At 40.6% G+C, this 20,835-nt stretch overlaps 2 protein-coding genes across 3 annotated transcripts; both read left to right on the plus strand.

Moving 5' to 3' along the window:
• Positions 1-7,950: 7,950 nt before the first annotated feature.
• Positions 7,951-9,669, plus strand: LOC147307808 (tripartite motif-containing protein 16-like). The gene has a single exon (XM_086273108.1). It carries the CDS (start codon positions 7,990-7,992, stop codon positions 9,661-9,663), a length of 1,674 nt encoding a protein of 557 aa, XP_086129234.1. The 5' UTR covers positions 7,951-7,989; the 3' UTR covers positions 9,664-9,669.
• A 2,789-nt stretch (positions 9,670-12,458) lies between these two features.
• LOC147307809 (uncharacterized) lies at positions 12,459-20,621 on the plus strand. Of its 2 annotated transcripts, none has more exons than XM_086273132.1 (2): positions 12,459-12,708; positions 19,173-20,621. In XM_086273132.1, the coding sequence occupies exons 1-2, from the start codon at positions 12,459-12,461 to the stop codon at positions 20,183-20,185; spliced, it is 1,263 nt and encodes a 420-aa protein (XP_086129258.1). In that variant the 3' UTR covers positions 20,186-20,621. The 2 variants fall into 2 exon arrangements, with proteins under 2 accessions (XP_086129258.1, XP_086129257.1); XM_086273131.1 differs by lacking the exon at positions 12,459-12,708 and adding an exon at positions 12,737-13,873 and having other exon boundaries at positions 19,173-20,610.
• The last annotated feature ends 214 nt before the right edge of the window (positions 20,622-20,835 follow it).

The raw sequence follows: 20,835 nt of genomic DNA on the forward strand, positions 1-20,835 counted from the left end.
CCCAGCTGCAGCCTAAGCAGCTGCGCCTATACTTCATCTAACTCTTTCTTTTGTTTGTTCGTCAAATCCTGTTCCTGCTGAAGTCTGTGGGTCACATGTCTCTCCCACTGCACCGAGTCTGCAACGGCAAAATCTGGGTTCTTTTCCAAGTCAACTGCAACCTGGTTGGGCAGCCCTGCCAGCATTGCCGAACGAAACCACGCTCTACTTTCACCCTCCTTCCCCGGATGTATTCCTGTTCCTAACAACCATTGTTCCTTTGCTTTAGCTAAACACTCTCTGGGTGTGTTTTTGGAATGGCTCCAGAGTTAGGAGTTGGGTCCTTTTCCCGAACTGCATCTGCTAAGTCACTCTGCACCTCATGATATTTCAGGTCATTTGCATATCTGGTTGTTTGAGCTATCTGCTCTACATCTGCTAACCCACCACCCAGCATACAACGTCCGGCCAAAGTGCGAAAGTCGCCCAGCGCTAATTCTTCTCCTTCCCAATGTTCTCCCTTGGTTATTGGTGGAAGTTGTTTAACCAATGCTTCCAAATCTCTCACCTTATAGGCGCGATAAACTGGTTCGTTCTTTGGACCTGCTATTAGAGGCAGACTTAAACCAGGGTCAGGAGCTCCTTGTTCAAAACTCACTTTTCTACTCTTTGAGCTCTTAAATATGGGCTGTCTCTGTGCTTGGTCTCTCTTCACACTTCTTTTCCTCAAAATTAGGCTTGTACTTGGTTGAGGTTCAGCTCCTCCATCTTCGTCCTCCTCATCGTCTTCTTCTCCTGATGACGTCGCACGGCCTTCATTCTCCTCTTCTGGCCCTCCCTGCATTACTCTCTGCTTTATAACCTCCAATGCCGTTAATGCCTCTATGGACGCACGTAGGGCCTCATGCATTTGTCCATACACTTCTCCTTCAGTTTTTAACACCAAGCTCAGAGGTATTTTATCACCCAGCCCTTTCTGTTGGGATATAATAGGTTTACTTACCTCAACCTCCATCGCTTGGCACTCTTTCTCTGCTGATTTTAATACTCCAGGGGAAGCCAAGCGAACAACTTTCTTACGCTGTTCGAGCTGATCCTTCAGAGGTTTGCATCCCCTTTTCCTACTAGGTGTCGCACCCGAGCTGTCAGCCATTCTCTGAAACACAGACTTACCTCTTCCAATGGCGTTGGTCGACTCCACCTTCTTGGTCTAGGTCACCCAGACACGCTTAACTTTCGGTTTCAGTCTTCGTCTCGCTGTTCTCGCAACCACTGGCTCCTCTTCCCCTGCTCGGTGATACACAAAGTTTAACCCAGCCCTTTAGACGCTGTCCTCGCGTTCTCAAGCGTTGACACTCAATCAAAATTATTCGCCCTCAAAGTGTTAATATATGACACCAGCAACCCTTATGCGCAACGCGCTCATCTCCGTATACTTACCTCTCCAATAGTTCCTCGGATTAGTGTTTTTTTCATTTATTTTAAACCCATTAACGGCGCTGCGCGTCCCTTATATACTTTACAGCAACACACCCTCAAGCATCCCGTACTAATAAATCTAAAACCAAGAAATCACCTTTATGACATTATGTCAAAGCTTTCTCCATGTTGCACAGCCTGCCACAGGTTTAACAAAAAATCGCTGCCCGAGAAGGCTCCCACATATCAAACGCACACGCACACATACAATTTCAACCACGCACTCTCAAGCACATTTGTCTCCTTTAAATCTACTAATCGCTTGGAGACATCTCCACAGATAATTACATTATTTCCCAAGCAAGCATATCAGAATCAAAACCGTCTAGTACCGACTCTACCATAACCTGAGCAAAGTGGGCGGCCTCTGTGGGCTCCCAATTTGGATCATTTTCATGCTCAGTCATCTCCTTTAAGCCTTGAAATAGAAATAGACAACGTTGTATATAGGCATTTAGCTCATGCAGCTCAATCTCGGACCACACTGTCATCTCATAAGGTGAAACACCTTCCTCAGTCACTATGTGACATTTACAGGTCACCTCTAGTCGACCCTCTTCCTCTGCAATTTGTATGTTACAGGTTGCAAAATAAATCACAAGCATGTTTGCTTATTCTATTTAAACAACGATTTTACAGTATTAAATGGGACTGTTTAGTGCATGGGACACAACACAATCATTTACTGTTAAAGCGACAAATGTCAAACAGGTTCTAACAGGTCCACTTTATTGCGTGCTCATTGAGTTACTCCTATCAAAGCTATTTAACAAGTTCAATTTACACATACTCATTAATCTGTCACGCTTATTAGTGGCTCATGGTTGCTTAAAGCCTATGTCTGACTTGACCACAGAGTTAGAGCATCATTCAATCCTCTCAGGATGACCACTCCACTTACTCTGCATCCAGTCAGCTCATGTATTAACAACCCTTGCAGACTGTAACCCTTTTATTTTTTGTTTATGCCTTCAAATCCACCTTAAATCTTCTTTACCTAAACGTTGGTTTTAAACACAAACAATTCTTATATTCTATTTTGAAACGCTGTCACCATTCATATATTTACAATGTTGTTATTTACTAAGCCAGCATTTTAACTGCAGACATTTATCCACATTTGCAAACAATAGTTATAGAGCTGAATGACACGCAAAACCGAAAGCATAGTCCTCTCATGCGCTCTGCATCAGCTGCCTCATTTGCATGCACACACACTCTTCATCTAAGAATAGCAGCAGGCAGTCAGTGCATTGCTGACTCGACCCACAGAGATCTTTTTTAATACAGAGACGTCTTATATTTACAACTGCACAGATTTTAAACCTTTTAACACCTATCAAATTTCGACAAATTTAACATAACCGTTTTTTGCGATCAATTAACCAGTCTCAAGACATTAACTGTTTCTGGCCTCATTTCTAAAATCCCTAACTCAATTTAAAAGCGTCAACCAACCCAAACTTTTTGAAGTTTTAGGTTAAAGTTACACGCCCGAAATCCACTTCTGCTGGCCAAAAAAGCGCAGATACCGTTGCAAACGGTAAGGAGACTCTAGCTCCTAGCTATTTTGGAGGTTCCCAAGTTCTCCCCGGTTGCCAACCGTACTAACCCTATTCGCCGATAGGTCAGGGCCAAGCGTCCTTGGCCGGGAGGGAGCGTTACCTCCGAGAACTGCGCTTCCTAGAACCCCCACGGTTCCGTTCTAAAATAATTTATAATACTTTGAAACAACAATCAACACCCGAAACAAGTGTATAACTGAAGCAGGTCCACCCTTATAACCAAAAAATAAGCAAATTCCCTAACATACTAAAATCATTAAGCAGTCCACTGCTTCCCACGGTCCTAACCGTATTAAATCCTTACCAGCAGTCCAACTGCTTTAAATCCTCAGATTCTTATCAAAATCAAAACAGACATCCACCAGTAATTTCAGTGAGTGGACTTAAATTTTATCATGTCCAATTTGGCACACTTTGGAAATAATTCAACAGGTAGTGCCTTACCTTTTGGATAAGCCGGCTTATGCCCACTCACTTAGACCACTGGAATTCATGTCTGCCCGTCAGACCACCCAAGACCCCGGATTTCTCCGTCCAAACCTCCAACTCTCCCTCCTCAATAACCGCGGACGAAGCCCCCAAATGTTAAGATTCAGTATTGAGGAAGGGTACAAGAGGTGATCGAAGAATAACCACACCGATCCGGCCGGGTGAAGTCAAACGATGATTTTAATGAATACACGCGTGGGAAGACAACTCTGTACGCAGACAGGAAGTAGTCTTCGACTTAATCAAAGCATGAACAGATATTTTATAGCATCAGGGTTTATTTACTGACGCCCCTTCATACGTCACAGATACATTTTATACATAGATCAGATCAACATCATCATGACTTTTCACCTAGAAAATCATCTTCTATTTTCATGGCTAGCCCTTCCTGTCTACCTTTCAGTTCTTGTCTTGTTCCTCTTTCTTGCCGAGACACCAAGAAACGGTTCCTCTTTTACCAAGACAATTTTGCAGTTACAGCCAAACATAACTACCCTCTCCTCTAAATAAATCTAATTTAAAGTGTGTGTGTGTGTGTGTGTGTGTGTGTGTTGACCTCACATGCTCTTTGTGTCACCTCTTCACCTACTGTCTGTGTCTCGTCCTCAAATGCTCTTTCTCAATTCACCTGTTGCACTTCTGACCTTTTACCAGACCAGAAGCTCACTGAGACTATGTGTATGTCTTCTACTAAATAAATGTTTTAATCAAGAACCTCTACTAAAACCTTAATATAAAATGATCTGATATATATGTGTTTTGTAAGCATGTATTGCAATTCCTTCTCTGGCTCCAAGTCACTTGCACAATAGATTGTCCGAACATCGCGCCGAACAAAGCTTCCGACCCCCAATTAATTGACCGAGCTCCAACTCTTTAATAAGCACAGATATGCATTGTGTATAAAATAGTCATAACTGCTTAAGGCCTTCTTAAAGCTATCTGTTACATTGTTAAAGCCTCGTCTTAGCCTGCGGCTCAAAATAACTTCCTGCTTCTTTCTACATACAACTTCCTGTCAGCCTGCAACTCAGTCTTTCTGAAAGAGACACTGTTTAAACCTTGGAATGCAATATCCATGCTGCAGATTATATTATTAATGCAATGACAATTATTTAACAATAGCAGTAAAATAATTTCCCTCCTCGACAGAGTGTAGAGGGTATGTTTGCACTTCAGGCCTCCCTAGGAAGGTCTATATCTGTAGTCACTTTCACTGTTTTCTTATTGCTGTTTCAAATTGTTGTTTCTGTTTGTAGCCTTTTTATTGAAGGATTTTGGTTTATATTATTAATATGTGCATTTGTTGTTATTAATAATATTTGCTTCACTCTCCATTTGATGTGTTTTTGGTATGTTTTACTTTTAATTGTTCTATGATTATGTTTATGTGTGGTTTATAATTATATTTAAGTTCTGGGTTTTTTTATGAATAAAAGTGACTTAACTTGTCAGAGATATGAGACTTTGGGCATTTCCCCTTCTGTCTTATTCTCAGTGTCTTGTCTCCATGTTTATTTACCTCTGTGTTGCTATCTTTGTGTCTCTGTCTCTTTCTCTTCCCCTGTTCAGTGGGATTTAAGACTTCCAACAAATAATTTCAAAGGGTCAATTAAATTTTAATAAAACCATTTTACTCAACACTGCACTCGAATTTTAGCATTTTTTTTACTCAGTCATAAAAAGATTCATCTTAAAATATGTTTTAGATACATTTTTATTACTTTTTTCTTTCTTTCTTTTCTTGTTGTTGTCCCGTTTCGTTTTTTAGCCATCAGAATTATTGTCTGAAGGCCAAAAAAGATGCCCAACTAACTTAATTTACCAAATGGACCATCACGGCCTTGCCATATTGGTCCATTTGATCAACCTTTGTTATTATTTATTTATTTTAATTTATTTTCAGTTGTTACAGATAGGACAGACATGACTGGGGGATAGGAAGGAAGGAAGGAAGAAAAGGGGAAGAGGGACAGTGAGAAAGGGCACTTAAAAAATATCTCCCAGGTCACCTGTTGAGAGAAGAAAATAAGAGAAAACAAGCAAAAAAGAGAGCAACATAATAACACAACACCATTGCAATAATCTAGCTAAGTGTAAATAACAGTAAATATTAAATACTGAATGTGATTGTGCAGCACGCAAGATTGACATCGCATAATGTGGTTTGAGGTAGCAGCCAAGAAAGGTGTAGCTTGTGTGTGTGAACACCTGTGTGGATGAGTGCTCGTCTATTCAAAAGGCTTCTCCATGTAACGATCTGCTGGTGTGGGGAGCCACAGCCCCGTCCCCCAGGGCATGAAGCAGGCATGGAGGAGATCCAGGCCCCAGACATCCAGAGGCCCCCAGAGTGCGAGCGCCCAAAGAGGACCACCGGAGGGGCAACCGTGCCACCTTCCTGGGAAGAGCTGAGGAGAACCCCAGATGAGGGGTCACCCAACAGCCACAGAGCAGAAGCCAGAGGGGGCTGCAGTGACGTACACGCGGGCTCTGCCGGCAGTCAGCTGTGCCAGAGTGAATCGAACCCCCGCAAGGGGCCCGACCGAGCCACAGGCACCAGGCCCCACCAAGCAGCCGTACCGGGGAGTGAGCTGGTACAGACCTGAGCGCCCAGCCCTGGACACCAAGAACGCACCGATGTCTGAGGGCATCAGCCAACAGCAGGGAGTGTGGTGAGGGGAAATAAGCCTCCATACCTTGGAGGGCCTGAGATGTTCCAAGGGGGTGGAGTGTAAGACCCGAGCTGACATATAGACACAGACGAATAGGCGCACACAGACCTAAACATGCATTCCCACCCTCATGCACACTGTAAGGAAGAGGACTCCCTTACTGCATTTATTTATATTATATGTATAGCACTTTAGAGCACACCTTTCACTTTATTAAAAGCACCTTATCAAGCACTTTATGAGCATTGCACTTTAAGCATGGATTTGCACACAAGCAGTTTAAATATTTATTGTCTATTTATTGGGAATTTTAAAATCAGTTGGTAGCCTTATTTCAGATCCTGCACAGCTGCTCCTCGTCAAGGAATGTGGTGGTTGTCTGTCAGGAGAGAAGAATGGTGATTGAGATTGTGATTAAGGTTTACCAATAAGGAAAACTAAGGCAAATGTGTGTGTGAAATCTAGGGATAAAAGTGGTGCAAATAAGTGTTTGTAAGTTAATGATTACTCACCTTTCTTGCCTGTGTCCTCTTCAAGGTGTTTGGGCAAATGTTTCCCCGGGGGTCCAGACACCATTTAAAGGTTCCGGGAGAGACCATTGGTAAAGAGAGTGTGGTGAATCTTTTTGTGCTTGGGTTTCTGGGTTTTTATAATATTGGGTTTGGTGTAACATTAAAGTGTGAAATATTTATTAATATGTAAATGTGAAGATGTATTTATTTATTTATTTATTCTTATTGATATATTGTATACTGTGGTGGAAGGTTGGGATTTAAGAATTTACCTGAGAGTGGAATAATGGTTAAGTCTGTGAAAGCTGAACATATTTAAGGCTGCCAGTTGTCATTAGAGGATGGATTTTTTGTGCTGTGAAGAAGCTCGACAAGTTAATTGTTGTAAGGAGAGCCATAGAGCAAATAAATACTTTGTTCCACTACACTTGCCTTGGTCTGTCTCACTGTGTTTCCAGCCGCTAAGGGCTGCCCTGTTACACACACATATACAAATACTCGGCGCTCATCCAACCTGGATACAGACACAAATGGACACTGTACATGTACTGTACAGCACGGCCCCTCCTGAGAACCCTCAATGTCTACATGCATTTAAAACTGAGAGGTGGGCACCGGCGCCAGAGGTGAGGTTGAATACAAAGACTGTCCTCTGGACACCGTATAACATGCCCGATCCCAAGGCCCTATATGTATGTGTTATGAGAGTGTGAGTAATGTGGATGTCTAGGTTGTGGAATAAAATCAGTCTGCTGATAAAACAGTGAGCACAGTGAGAAGATCTTCACTGAGCTGATCCATCTCATCTCATAAAATTGAGGCACAGGTGACCAGGAGGGGACAGAGGGGGAACGACCTTTTATTGCTTTTTTCTACAACAATTTCTTAGTTCAGCTGCAGTATTTGATATCCTGTAATGACTAAAATGATAATTTAAACAAATTTACATAAAAAGATTGTCTTTTAAATGTTAAGGTTATTTAACAACTTTAAAGGCTGAGCAGTGCTATTTTTAAATGAAAAACTCACAGGCTCACATGTTCCAGGATTGAATTAGTGTCTGATAACCCTCCCTCTTCCTGCTCTCTAACTCAGCACCTCCTCTCTGTCCACATGTTCCCTTGTTCCCTCCCCTTCTGATCTGCAGTTTGAAGATGGGTGCAACCAACATGTGGTGACGTATAAGAGCTGACAGATCCCATTCGCTACAGAAACCTATGTTGTTTAGATCAGAGCAGTTTCAGTTCTGAGGAAGTGAAACTCACACAGTCACTGACACTGTTGGGTGAAATGGCGCAGAAAAGTGTTCAGCTGGACCGAGAAACCTTCTCTTGTTCGATCTGTTTGGATCTACTGAAGGATCCGGTGGCTCTTCCCTGTGGACACAGCTACTGCATGAAGTGTATTGAAAGCTTCTGGGATGAAGAGGAAAAGAAGAAAATCTACAGCTGCCCTCAGTGCCGGAGGACTTTCACAGCGAGGCCTGTCCTGGAGAAAAACACCATGTTAGCAGTTTTAGTGGAGCAGCTGAAGAAGACTGGACTCCAAGCTGCTCCTGCTGATCACTGCTATGCTGGACCTGAAGATGTGGCCTGTGATGTCTGCACTGGAAGAAAAATGAAAGCCTTCAAGTCCTGTTTAGTCTGTCTGGCATCTTACTGTGAGAAACACCTTCAGCCTCATTATGATGTGGCTCCATTAAAGAAACACAAGCTGGTGGAGCCCTCCAAGAAGCTCCAGGAGAACATCTGCTCTCGTCATGATGAGGTGATGAAGATGTTCTGCCGTACTGATCAGCAGAGTATCTGTTATCTCTGCCCTGTGGATGAACATAAAGGCCACGACACAGTCTCAGCTGCAGCAGAAAGGACTGAGAGGCAGAGAGAGCTGGAGGTGAGTCGACAAAACATCCAGCAGAGAATCCAGGACAGAGAGAAAGATGTGAAGCTGCTTCAACAGGAGGTGGAGGCCATCAATCAGTCTGCTGATCAAACAGTGGAGCACAGTGAGAAGATCTTCACTGAGCTGATCCATCTCATCCAGAAAAGAAGCTCTGATGTGAAGCAGCAGATCAGATCCCAGCAGGAAACTGAAGCGAGTCGAGTCAAAGAGCTTCAGGAGAAGCTGGAGCAGGAGATCACTGAGCTGAAGAGGAAAGATGCTGAGCTGAAGCAGCTCTCACACACAGAGGATCACATCCAGTTTCTACACAACTACCCCTCACTGTCAGCACTCAGTGAGTCTACAGACTCATCCAGCATCAATATCCGTCCTCTGAGCTACTTTGAGGATGTGACAGCAGCTGTGTCAGAGGTCAGAGATAAACTACAGGACATTCTGAGAGAGGAATGGACAAACATCTCACTGACAGTCACTGAAGTGGATGTTTTACTGTCAGATCCAGCAGAGCCAAAGACCAGAGCTGGATTCTTAAAATATTCATGTGAAATCACACTGGATCCAAACACAGCAAACACATGGCTGTTATTATCAGAGGGGAACAGAAAAGCAACATTAATGAAACAACAACAGTCTTATTCTGATCATCCAGACAGATTCACTGGATGGTGGTCTCAGGTCCTGAGTCGAGAGAGTCTGACTGGACGTTGTTACTGGGAGGTGGAGTGGAGAGGGGGAGGAGTTGATGTAGCAGTCGCATACAAGAATATCAGCAGAGAAGGAGGTGAATGTGTTTTTGGATGTAATGACAAATCTTGGTCATTATATTGTTACAACAACAGTTTTACATTTTGGTACAACAACATTAAAACTCCTGTCTCAGGTCCTCGTTCCTCCAGAGTAGGAGTGTACCTGGATCACAGAGCAGGTATTTTGTCCTTCTACAGCGTCTCTGAAACCATGACTCTCCTCCACAGAGTCCAGACCACATTCACTCAGCCGCTCTATGCTGGACTGAGGCTTTACTGTTATGGAACCACTGCTGAGTTGATTAAAGTGAAATAGACTGAAGTCTTTCATATTGTTGTAAGTTTAAATCTGTATTTTAGTTCCCTTTTAGTTTCTCTCCATCATTATTGTGGTATTTATGTGCTGCACATAAATCAGATGTCAGTCAAACATTATGGGCAGTACCTCGACATCTTCAACATGTTGTCTTGATGTTTTTACGTTTTATAGGTGGAGCTCTTTCCTGTGTCTGTTCAGCCATGGAGACTATCAATGCTTATGGATATTTTTATTTGAAAAATTTCTCCACATGACAACATAAACTTCTCTATCTTCTAAATGTTTACTGAATATTTTTCTTAGGTATTTGTATGTTGTTGTTTCTCTTCACTGATCTTAACAGAGAAGTCTACAGACCTTCCTTTATCACACAGATTTTATTCTCATTTGTACATTTATAAAGAAAACAATTAATTACAGAGCAATAAGAAATTTTAAGAAAGTGCACTATATCATAATTTATAGTAAAGTGTATTAAAGCATCGTTAGTTAGTCACTTATTTAGTTTGGAGCTGTATCATCTGACACTGTAGAAACATTTCCTCCAGCTTCAGCACAGAATGTTAAAAACAGAACTATTAATGAGAACAAACAGTAGGAACACAGTATCAGCAAACATCATGGCTTAAAATGGAGAGTAAAAATCTAAAAAGAAATAAACAAATTAGTAAAAAGGATTTCCTGTTGACATGTTATTGGTCCTATCTTGTCTGCAGCACCTCCAGGATGCTTCTTATATGTTTCTGGTTATTTTTGCACCAATTTTAGTTTTTGTCAGTAGGAAGTTCAAGTTCAACTCAGTGTGTTTGTTTGTTTTTTTCAAACTGATGCCTGACCTTGAACACCAAACATCTGTCAATAAAGCAATGATATAAAATGCTTATATTAGTACTGAAAAACTGCATATCCACTTTACAAATATAAATAATGATATAAATCCACAGCTGAACTGGAGGAGCAGCTGATCTAGTTCACTCATGTGTTTCTGGACTAAGAGTTGGAGCAAATACCTTATGATTCAGTGATGTTTGTTTTTGTTAAATATTTTGTAGATCCAAGAGTGAGTTTGACTCATGATGATGATGTTCCGAATTAAACAAAGTTGGTCACAAATTCTTCAAAGCTGTTTATTAAGAATATATTCACTTGGACTCATGAGACAGGCTTGTGATCCAAGGGAGCCATCAACTGGACAATTACTGACATGACAACAAAAAAGCTAAGTACAGAGGGGGGAACAGAGGTGAAAATACTTGCTTTAAAGGATTGTAATGTTTCCTTTTAAAATAAGTCTCTAAGGTCAGACAAAGGGACAGAAACTCATAGCTTTCTACCAGCCCAATGACAAAACTATAAGTTGTTTTTTAACATCTACTTTTTCATCTATTTGGCAGTCACAGTGAAAAGTATAAACATTGGCACGCTTTGTCTTGTGATTCTGCTGTTCGTAAAAAATGACCATGCGCAAAGTACCAGACTTTAAGGCTTTGACTTGATGCCAATGGCCTGAGGAGGACAGTATTACCCTTGGACATGTGTAGTCTGCCGTCTACTCAATAGAAGAAGAAGAAGCGCGGAAATGGCACAACTGTCTTCAGTTTCTGGGAGAGTTTAACAATGAGAGACTGATGATGCAGAAGAAATCTCCGTGGTTAAAAACATTAAAAACAGTCGTCCAGGATGATGAGATCCGCCACTGGCTCAGACTGCTGTATATCAGCCGGAGACCCGAGATGAAGTCACGCAGCAGGTATGTAAAACTGTGATGTTCTCAATGAACTAACACAGGAACGATCTGAGCTCAGTCTGTAAGCTAACAGGCTAAAATCAGAGAGCAGCTAATCAAACAAGTGCGTCCGTTTTTTTTAAAGGTCAACTTTTAACAATAGACTTTCATGAGACACATCAAAACCAAACAGGGAGGGAAAGCTTCGGTTTTCTGCACTGTGCCACAGTTCGCTGTCTGCTTCGGTTCACGACGCCTCACTCCGGGGCTACAGACAGTTCTCTGCCGCCTGTGGTGCTCCTCACCTCCGTCTGCACCCACAGACTTCCCGAGGTGGAGGCAGGCCGGCAGGGACTTTGAGAGATGGGCTTTACTTTTAAAAATAGCCCTTAATCAGGGTCTAACTCACTAAAAGATGGCCACATGTCTCTCTCCAACTTAATCTCTTTCTTTTAAGTAATTGTTTTTCATTGAAATGAAATTAATTGTTCAATAAAATGATTACATTTATAATTGAATTAAAGTTAAATGAATCAAGGTGATTTTGACTTTGCTAGTTAACAGGAAGAGAAACAAACTTACACAGGATAAAATGAAATTTGGAGCCAGCAGAAAAAGTCAGATCACAGACAAACAGAAACATTCCTCTTTGGCTAAAATAAAATGCAGATTATTGCTCATCTGCAGTTTTAATCATGGTGAATAATTTATGATTCAGCCAAGTAAGATTCTTCTGTGTGGAGGTTTTTCCCCTGTCAAAAGGCATTGACCATTACCTTCATCTAAACATGGAATTTAAGTCATGTAGTTGCCGTTGTTTGTTTTTAAAGAGGTCATAATATTTTTGTGATGGTAGAAATTTATCTTCAAAGTAATAGTTATAAAGTGAATTAATAAGACTTTCCAACAAAGAGAGGGAGTCACATGGTGCTTCTGAAACATTTGTACAAACCTCTCTCACATATGTGAGCAACATGCTCACAGTGTACAGCCCTGCTGACTGAGGCTGCACCTTTACCTGTCTAATCTTTTTCTTTTTACTTTGTTCCTCAAGTCCCACATCAACATGAAGTGTAAGGAGGAGGAAGATCTGGCTGGCCAGCAGGTCTGGAAGCAGGAGAGGAACTTCAATCTGGACCAGGAGGACACAGATCCCCCACAGATCAAAGAGGAACAGGAGGAACTCTGCATCAGTCAAGAGGGAGAACAGCTTGTAGTGAAACACGAGGATGAAGGCATCGTCGTCTGGAGCGGGGAAGAGCGGCTCAGACAGCTGCATAACATCTGGAAACCTGAGAAAGATTTACAGACCAGCGGTAAAACTGTAATCGCTTTTCTGAAGTGTTAACATTAATATTAAACCTACAGTTTGTATCAGTCAGATCTATTTAAGGGAGATTGGTTATGGCGTCCACCTGAGTGGCAGTGAGACTTCGAGCTCCGACCTCAACGTCCTTTGCCTACGCCCAACAGCGGTTAAAATCCAATCTTTTAGCGGCTGCCTCACCGACTTAAGCTTCTGTTCTGATCTAAACAACCAAGATGCCGACCAAACATAGGTCCAAGCCTAAAACAGCCGGAAAGGATGGATCAGACGATGACCCTAACAACGAACCTGAAACCGAGAAAATGGAAGGCGCTAGTGCTAGTGCTCAACAGACCGAGGCGAGTGTTTTGGCCGCAATTCAGTCGTTGAAAGTACATTTCACTGCTCAACTGCAAGAAGTTAAAATATCAAACCAAGAAATAAAAGAGGCGATTGGAGTGTTTTCGGAGAGGCTCACCTCCGCAGAAACTCGCATCAGTAAAGTTGAAGACGACGTCTCTTCCCTCGTAAGTAAAGAGACTTCCCTTCATAAGAAAATTCAGGAACTACAGTTAAAGGTGGACGACCTCGAAAATAGAAGCCGGAGATCTAATCTGAGACTCGTCGGATTGACTGAGAATACTGAACAAGGAGAAATTACAATATTCTTGCAAACTTTCTTAATTGATGTTTTGGGACGAGACGCGCTCCCATCCCCACCTATCATTGAACGAGCACACAGACTACAAGGGCGAAATACTCCAAATGGCCCACCCCGTGTGATCATCATGTAATTTTTGAATTATCAAGACAAGATGAGGGTGATGAGAGCGGCACGTCTGAAGGGAAAAATAACGCACAACGGACATCACATTATGTTTTTTCCTGATCTGTCAACGGAAGTCCAGAAACAACGGAAACAATACAACCAGGTAAAACAACAACTCCGTGAAATGCATATAAACTTCGGACTGATCTTTCCAGCAAAAATGAGGATTCTCCACCATGACAACAGGCTCCTCTTCCACACACCAGCGGAGGTGGAAGATTTCATGCGAAAAGTCCGGCAACCAAACGAGGGATAAACTTCACGCCCACTCAGAAACGCTACATCAAATATATGCAACTCTGATGAACAACTCCAAACCGGACATATAACGGCTGCTGGTGTACAGGTATGATATAGATGGCCTTAGGTATGCTATGTCTAAATCTTTTCATTCAGTTACATTTGTATGGCCACTTCTTTAGTTAATACGGTCGGACCTAAGTTTGTAACTTCAATCATGAGGACGCTCTATCAGCTCCTTCACACGGATCTGATGCATAACCAATCCGCTATGACTTTGGGGGGGAAGGTTTTGAGATCTACACCGATGGAAGATCTCTGGGTTGTTTTTTTTCTTTTTTTCTTTTGTTTTCTGGTTTATAAGAGATTGTTTTTAAAGTGCAGTGCTCTTGAAATAACAACTTGTGAGTCTCGACAGGAGAGACGAGATGTAGTCAAACCCAGATTACTAAAGGTACAAACTGTATGAGTAGTTATTCAAATATTGATCTAATTTCCTGGAATGTAAGAGGCCTTAGAAAATATATTAAACTGAAAAGAGTAATGGATAGAATAAAACAATATCACCCAAAGATAGTCTTCATTCAAGAAACACACTTACTCGTGAATGAAACTGACCGGATAAGGAGGAGATGGCCAGGTCAGGTTTTCTTTAGCCACTTCTCAACACATGCTAGAGGAGTGGCAACACTCATTCATAAATCAGTACCCATGTGTATTAAAAAAAACCATTTGACCCCGCAGGGAGATTCATTATTCTACAATGCTCCGTGCTGAATCAAGATTTAATATTAGTTAATGTATATGGCCCCAATATTGACGACTCCAACTTTTATAATAATCTATTTCTCTCTATTACAGACCTTCACGGTGAGATAATTGTTGGGGGGGACTTTAATTGTACCCTAGAGCCCAGGCTTGATAGATCATCAGGCTTAGACTCTTCCCATCCAAAATCTAGACAAGTCATACAACACTTTATGTTTGAATTGAATCTTAAAGATATATGGAGATTAAAAAATCCAACAGGGAGAGAATATTCTTGCTACTCAGCCAGTCATAATAGCCGCAGTCGCATAGATTATTTTCTTATCTCAAACTTTCTTATCTCCAGAATTAACAGCTGCTCATATAAAAGTGTGCTTATATCTGACCACTCAATAACCACGCTTAACTTCTCAGTCACAGCAGCTTTTAGACGTAACCCTATTTGGCGTTTAAGACCACACTGGCTGCACAATCAAAATATTTTGGAATATGTAGGCAAAAATATTGATGACTATTTCTACTTCAACAAATCCGAAACTACAGCCTCAGTAAGATGGGAAGCTTTTAAGGTCTTTATTCGTGGACAGATGATAGGCTACACCAAAAACAAAGCAAATAAAAACTATACTGAGATGTTGGACCTCGAAGGTCAAATAAAAGAAGTGGAACTTGAGATAAACCTGAATGACTCTAAAGAAAACCAACAAAAACTTTTAAGATTAAGAGCAAAATACGATAAATTAACTACTGAGAAAGCCTCAGCCGGACTATTTAGACTGAGACAGACCTACTATGACCAAGGGGAAAAGGCAGGAAAACTTTTGGCATGGCGTATAAAAACGCTACTGAACGAACAAACAATAAATGAAATTAGAACTGCAGACGAAAATATCACAGATCCTCATAGAATAAGTGAACTCTTTGAACACTACTATTCACAACTATATACTTCAACAGGAGATACGACTCGAGAATCACTAGAATCCTTCTTTGACTCAATAAGTACCCCTTTACTTTCTGAAGAAGCCCGATGCGAATTAGACTCTCAGTTATCGATGAATGAACTCTCCAATGCAATCGATAAATTAAAAATGGGAAAAACTCCCGGCCCAGATGGAATTCCACTAGACCTTTTCAAAATATTTAAAGATAAATTAATATTCCCTCTGTACGACATGCTGGTGGAAAGCTATGATTCAAAAGAGCTTCCCCCCTCCTTGCGAAATGCACTTATAACGGTATTCCCTAAGCCTGGGAAACTGCCTACAAAATGTGAATCTTATAGACCAATTTCACTAATAAACTCTGATGCCAAGATAATAAGCAAAGTACTGGCAAACAGACTTGAACGGTACCTTCATCTTCTTGTTGATAATGACCAAAATGGGTTTGTAAAAGGCCGACAAACGCAGCATGGGATTCGCAGAGTACTGAATGTACTTTACACAAACTCAGAACAACTAGACATGGCTCTGCTTTCCTTAGACGCAGAAAAAGCTTTCGATAGGGTCGAACATAATTATCTCTATAAGGTACTATCTCAATTCGGCTTTGGCAATTACTTCATGACCTGGGTTAAAATATTATATAATAAACCTATAGCCTCAGTTAGAACCAACAATATTATATCTAGACCATTCTATCTAGGTAGAGGTACACGTCAAGGCTGTCCCCTCTCACCTCTTCTTTTCGTCCTAGCAATAGAACCACTGGCTATTGCGATAAGGAACAACCAAAACATCTCTGGCATTAGAACAAATAATATTGAGTCTAAAATTGGATTATTTGCAGATGATATTATTTTAATGCTGTCTAAATTAAAGAGTTCAATTCCTCAGCTACTTAAAACAATTAACTTCTTTGGCAATATCTCCGGTTATAAAATTAATGAATCCAAATCGGCCATCCTCTTTTTTAATCATTCTGAAAGAACTAAACCACCTATTCAAACAACGTTTCAAATTGCCAGAGACAGTCTCACTTATCTAGGTATAAAAATCACTCCAAAAATTAACGATTTGGTAAACGCAAATTATTCTCCTACTATCAACTCTGTTGTTGGCTTAATCAATAGATGGTCTATGCTACCAATCTCGATGATTGGACGTGTAAATATTCTCAAAATGAACATCCTTCCAAAATTTCTATATCTCTTCCGAGTCATTCCTCTCAACCCTCCAGATGACTTCTTCACAAAGACAAAAACAATATTCAGTAAATTCATTTGGAATAACAGACGAGCTAGACTGCGGCTTTCGCTACTATATCTTCCGTATGACAGAGGAGGTCTCTGTGTTCCAAACCTCAAATGGTACTACTGGGCTGCCCAACTCTCTGCGGCCTCATGCTGGTTCTCAACAACTACCCTACCCTGGGTAAATTTAGAAAGGTCAAGTACTACCCCCTTACCACTCAGCACTTATCTGTACTCTGCAAAATATAAAGATCTGATGAAAGATACATCAAACCTCTTTGTTAAAAATACTATTCGTGTGCGGTTCGAGGCACTCGAGTTTAAAAATGAAATGCCAGCACTATCCCAATTCTCACCTATCTGGGGCAATAAGGCCTTTAAACCCGGTTGGAAAGATTTGGGCTTTAAAATATGGGCCGACAGAGGCCTGTGCAAAGTTGCAGATCTATTTGACAAGGACACCTTAATATGTTTCAATGGCTTGACTCAGAAATTTGACATTCCAACCAAACATTTCTTTAAATTTCTTCAAATCAGAAGCTTCATTTCAAAAACTCAAAAATCTCTAACACCGCCCACCCTAAACTCATTAGAGGATATAGCAATAAACCATCAGCTGAAGAAGGGTTTAATTTCTCGCTTCTACAATAACCTTAGAGACGGCTCTCAAATATCCTCAGAAAAAGAAAGACGCGCATGGTGTCAAGACTTAGAGTGTAGTATAACTACAGAGGAATGGCAAAAAGCTTGCTTGAAAGCTCAAACACAATCTATAAACACTCAATTTAAACTAATCCAGTACAAATGGTTAATGAGAACATATATTACCCCAACATTATTAAATAAATTTGACCCCAAAACTCCGGACATATGTGTTAAATGTGGGGAAAAAGGCACACTGATGCACTGCCTATGGGAATGCTCAGAAATTCAAAAGTTTTGGAAGGAAGTTTTAGAAATAATTGCACATATTACAAGTGTCAAATTGGATCCATGTCCTAAATTATGCATCCTAGGAATTTTCCCCGCTGAAATCCAGCTGAGCAAAGCTAACCAAAAAACCACAACCTTCTGCCTGCTACAGGCGAAATACAGTATAGCCAAATCATGGAGATCCACTAGTAGACCACACGTGAGAATTTGGTTATCGACATTGTCAAAAACCCTTGCTCTGGAGAAACTTACGTCTATGATAAAGGGTAAACATGCTTCCTTCAAAAAAATGTGGGGAAATTTTTTGTTATTTTTGGAAGGTGAGGAAATGATCGATAATGTACAGAAATGATTCTATCTATTTAACCTGTATGGAGAAGTAACGTCACAGCTGCTAAAGAAAACCTGGGGAACCTGCGATTGCTGGTCTGCTAAATAGAAGGACAGGAGAAGGGACGTGAAATTAAATGGATTGGAAACGGAAGAGGACGCAGCTTATCATGGCAACCACTAATCTGGATGCCTCTCTAACTAACATGATATCCTTGGATTAAACTTCAGCCCGAAACCCTGGAATGTTATACTTGCTTGATTTTTTTTCTCTCTGGAGCACTATCTGTAAACCTTTGCTTCAGGGTCTTTTTTTTTTTCTTTTTTTTTTTTTCTTTTGTTGTTGGGGGGTTATTTTGGGTTGCATATATTTTTCTGAAATAATATATGAATGATTTTCATGGGAGAGTATATATAATATATCTCTGTGTCCTCCTAACATTAATCATTTACGATGTACATAAATCATTATTATATACTCAGTTTTTTGGTTTTTTTTGGTTGATGGAAAAGTAATAAAGAATAAAATTTTTAAAAAAGTCAGATCTATTTAATGTGTATTCGTGAAAACATGACAGGGAGTTTTAAATGGACTGGTTCTTATATAGCGCTTTTCTACTCAATCTTGAGCACTCAAAGCGCTTTACAAAACTTGTGCATTCACCCACTCACTCCCATTCGCACAAGCACATTTTTCTTAGTGCTTTCTACCAACATTCAGACACACATTCCACAGATCAAAGAGCAACTTGAGGCAACTTGGAGTTAGTATCTTGCCCAAGGATATTTGAAATGCAGACTAGGTGAAGCCGGGAATCGAACCGATCAGTAGATGATCTGCTCTACCGCCTGAGCTACAGCCACCCCCAATAGTGAAGATTATTTTGAAAAATATCAAGATGTAGATCAGTTTCGAGATCAACTCCAAAATAGATCATCAGTCAGTCAGTAATAAGTGAGTTCTTTTTTGTTTGAAAGGTTTTTTTTACTCTTAATGTTGCTGAAAAATGTCAGAACTCAAGTTCTCATTTGCATCAGAGTGCACAAATAACTTCATTTTTACACACTTTTAATTTCACCTGCAAATGTGAGCAACATGCCCTCATTACAGACTTTAACTAAAACTTTATCTTCTCAGAAGTGTTTTTCTATAATTACATTTTTTTTATTGTTCGTTTAGACCTCCACCAGCAAACTGCCTGTAAGGAGGAGGAGTTTGTCGCCAATCAGCAGGAGAGGAACTCAAGTCTGGACCAGGAGGACCCAGATCCTCCACAGATTAAAGAGGAACAGGAGGAACTCTGCACCAGTCAGGAGCTGGAGGAGATTGTACTGAAGCAGGAGATCAATAGTTTTATGGTGACTTCTAGTTTTGAGGAAAGTGACCTCAGTGAATCAGAACCAAACGATGACCAGCTCCTTGCTCTTAACTTTCCTGAACCAGAGCTTGAGGAACAGGAAGAAAACCAGCATGTGGACTCGGGATCAACTAGAAATGCGGAGCTGAAGAAAAGGAGACGTCACAAAAACCGAACAGATAAGTCTCGGAGTGAAACTGATACAAGTAAAAAATCTGTAAGCTGTGACACTTGTGGAAAAACTTTTCAGTGTAAATCCAACCTGACGAGACACATGAGAGTTCACACAAGTGAGAAGCCACATTCTTGTAGCACCTGTGGGAAAAGATTCATTTGGAAATCAGGATTGGAAACTCACGTAAGGATCCACACAGGCGAGAAGCCATATTTTTGCATCACCTGTGGGAAAAGATTCATTTGGAAATCAGGATTGGAAACTCACGTAAGGATCCACACAGGCGAGAAGCCATATTTTTGCATCACCTGTGGGAAAAGATTTAATAAGAAATCCGGATTTGAAAGTCACGTGAGAATCCACACAGGCGAGAAGCCGTATTTCTGTAGCACATGTGGGAAAAGATTTGGTAAGAAATCAGGACTAGAAACTCATTTGAGAATCCACACCGGTGAGAAAGCGTATTCTTGCAACGTCTGTAGGAAAGAGTTTAGAGACTTGTCGACTATGAAAAGTCACAGAAGGATCCACACAGGTGAGAAACCATATATTTGTAGCTCCTGTGGGGAAAGATTCAGTTGGAAATCAGGACTGAATTTTCATCTAAGGATCCACCTGAGTGACAAACCAAATCACTGCAGCACCCGAGGTAGAAAATGACCTCATGCTCCAAGTCACGGTACATTTCCTGTCCACAGCAGTGAAGGGCACTCTATGTTGTTTGTTCCAGCCCTGACTTTATGTTTCTCTAAGTTTGATATTTTTTTTATTGGTCTTTAAAGGTGACACAAATATTTATTGAACATGGATGCTCTTTTAATATTTACCACAGAAACTTGTATTTCTTCTTCAGTATAGAAGAAAACAAACATGAAAATGAGTTTTTCATCACTTGTTCCTTGTAACAACCATGATGTGATTCCTTTTTATCAGCCAATAAATAAGTTTTGATACACAGGACTAAAGATTTAAAAAAAGTTCAAGACAAGTATACAATTTTTATTTAAATATGTTTTCTTTGTGATTTATGTTAATGAAGGTTATACTTCAGTATGGCTTTGACCTGGTTGTCCTGGTTCTTCTTAGCAACATGTTGCAAGATTTGATTAAAAATGTTTGTGACTAATTTTGTGTATTGTGTAATCCCTGCTAAATAAAAGCAGTTAAATGTGCTATATTGGCTCATGATAAGTGTTTATATCATTTTGCCTAAATGCAAGTAAACTCAATGTTTGCCAACTCTGTGTGTGCAGTTTGCTTCATAAGTACAGTAACAGAACTTGAACTACATGGAGCCTATTTTGATTACA

This window comes from Aulonocara sp. 'chitande type north' Nkhata Bay, linkage group LG18, assembly GCF_057382095.1.
Source record: "Aulonocara sp. 'chitande type north' Nkhata Bay isolate Kocher_YH1m ecotype deep benthic linkage group LG18, A_spYH_male_GT1.1, whole genome shotgun sequence".
NCBI lineage: Eukaryota > Metazoa > Chordata > Actinopteri > Cichliformes > Cichlidae > Aulonocara > Aulonocara sp. 'chitande type north' Nkhata Bay.

Excerpts from the sequence above, each read along its gene's own strand:
- LOC147307809 (XM_086273132.1), top strand. The coding sequence starts at position 12,459 with ATGAAGTGTAAGGAGGAGGAAGATCTGGCTGGCCAGCAGGTCTGGAAG. Across the intron at positions 12,709-19,172 it reads GAAAGATTTACAGACCAGCG|ACCTCCACCAGCAAACTGCC; the intron begins GTAAAACTGTAA and ends TTGTTCGTTTAG.
- LOC147307808 (XM_086273108.1), top strand. The coding sequence starts at position 7,990 with ATGGCGCAGAAAAGTGTTCAGCTGGACCGAGAAACCTTCTCTTGTTCG.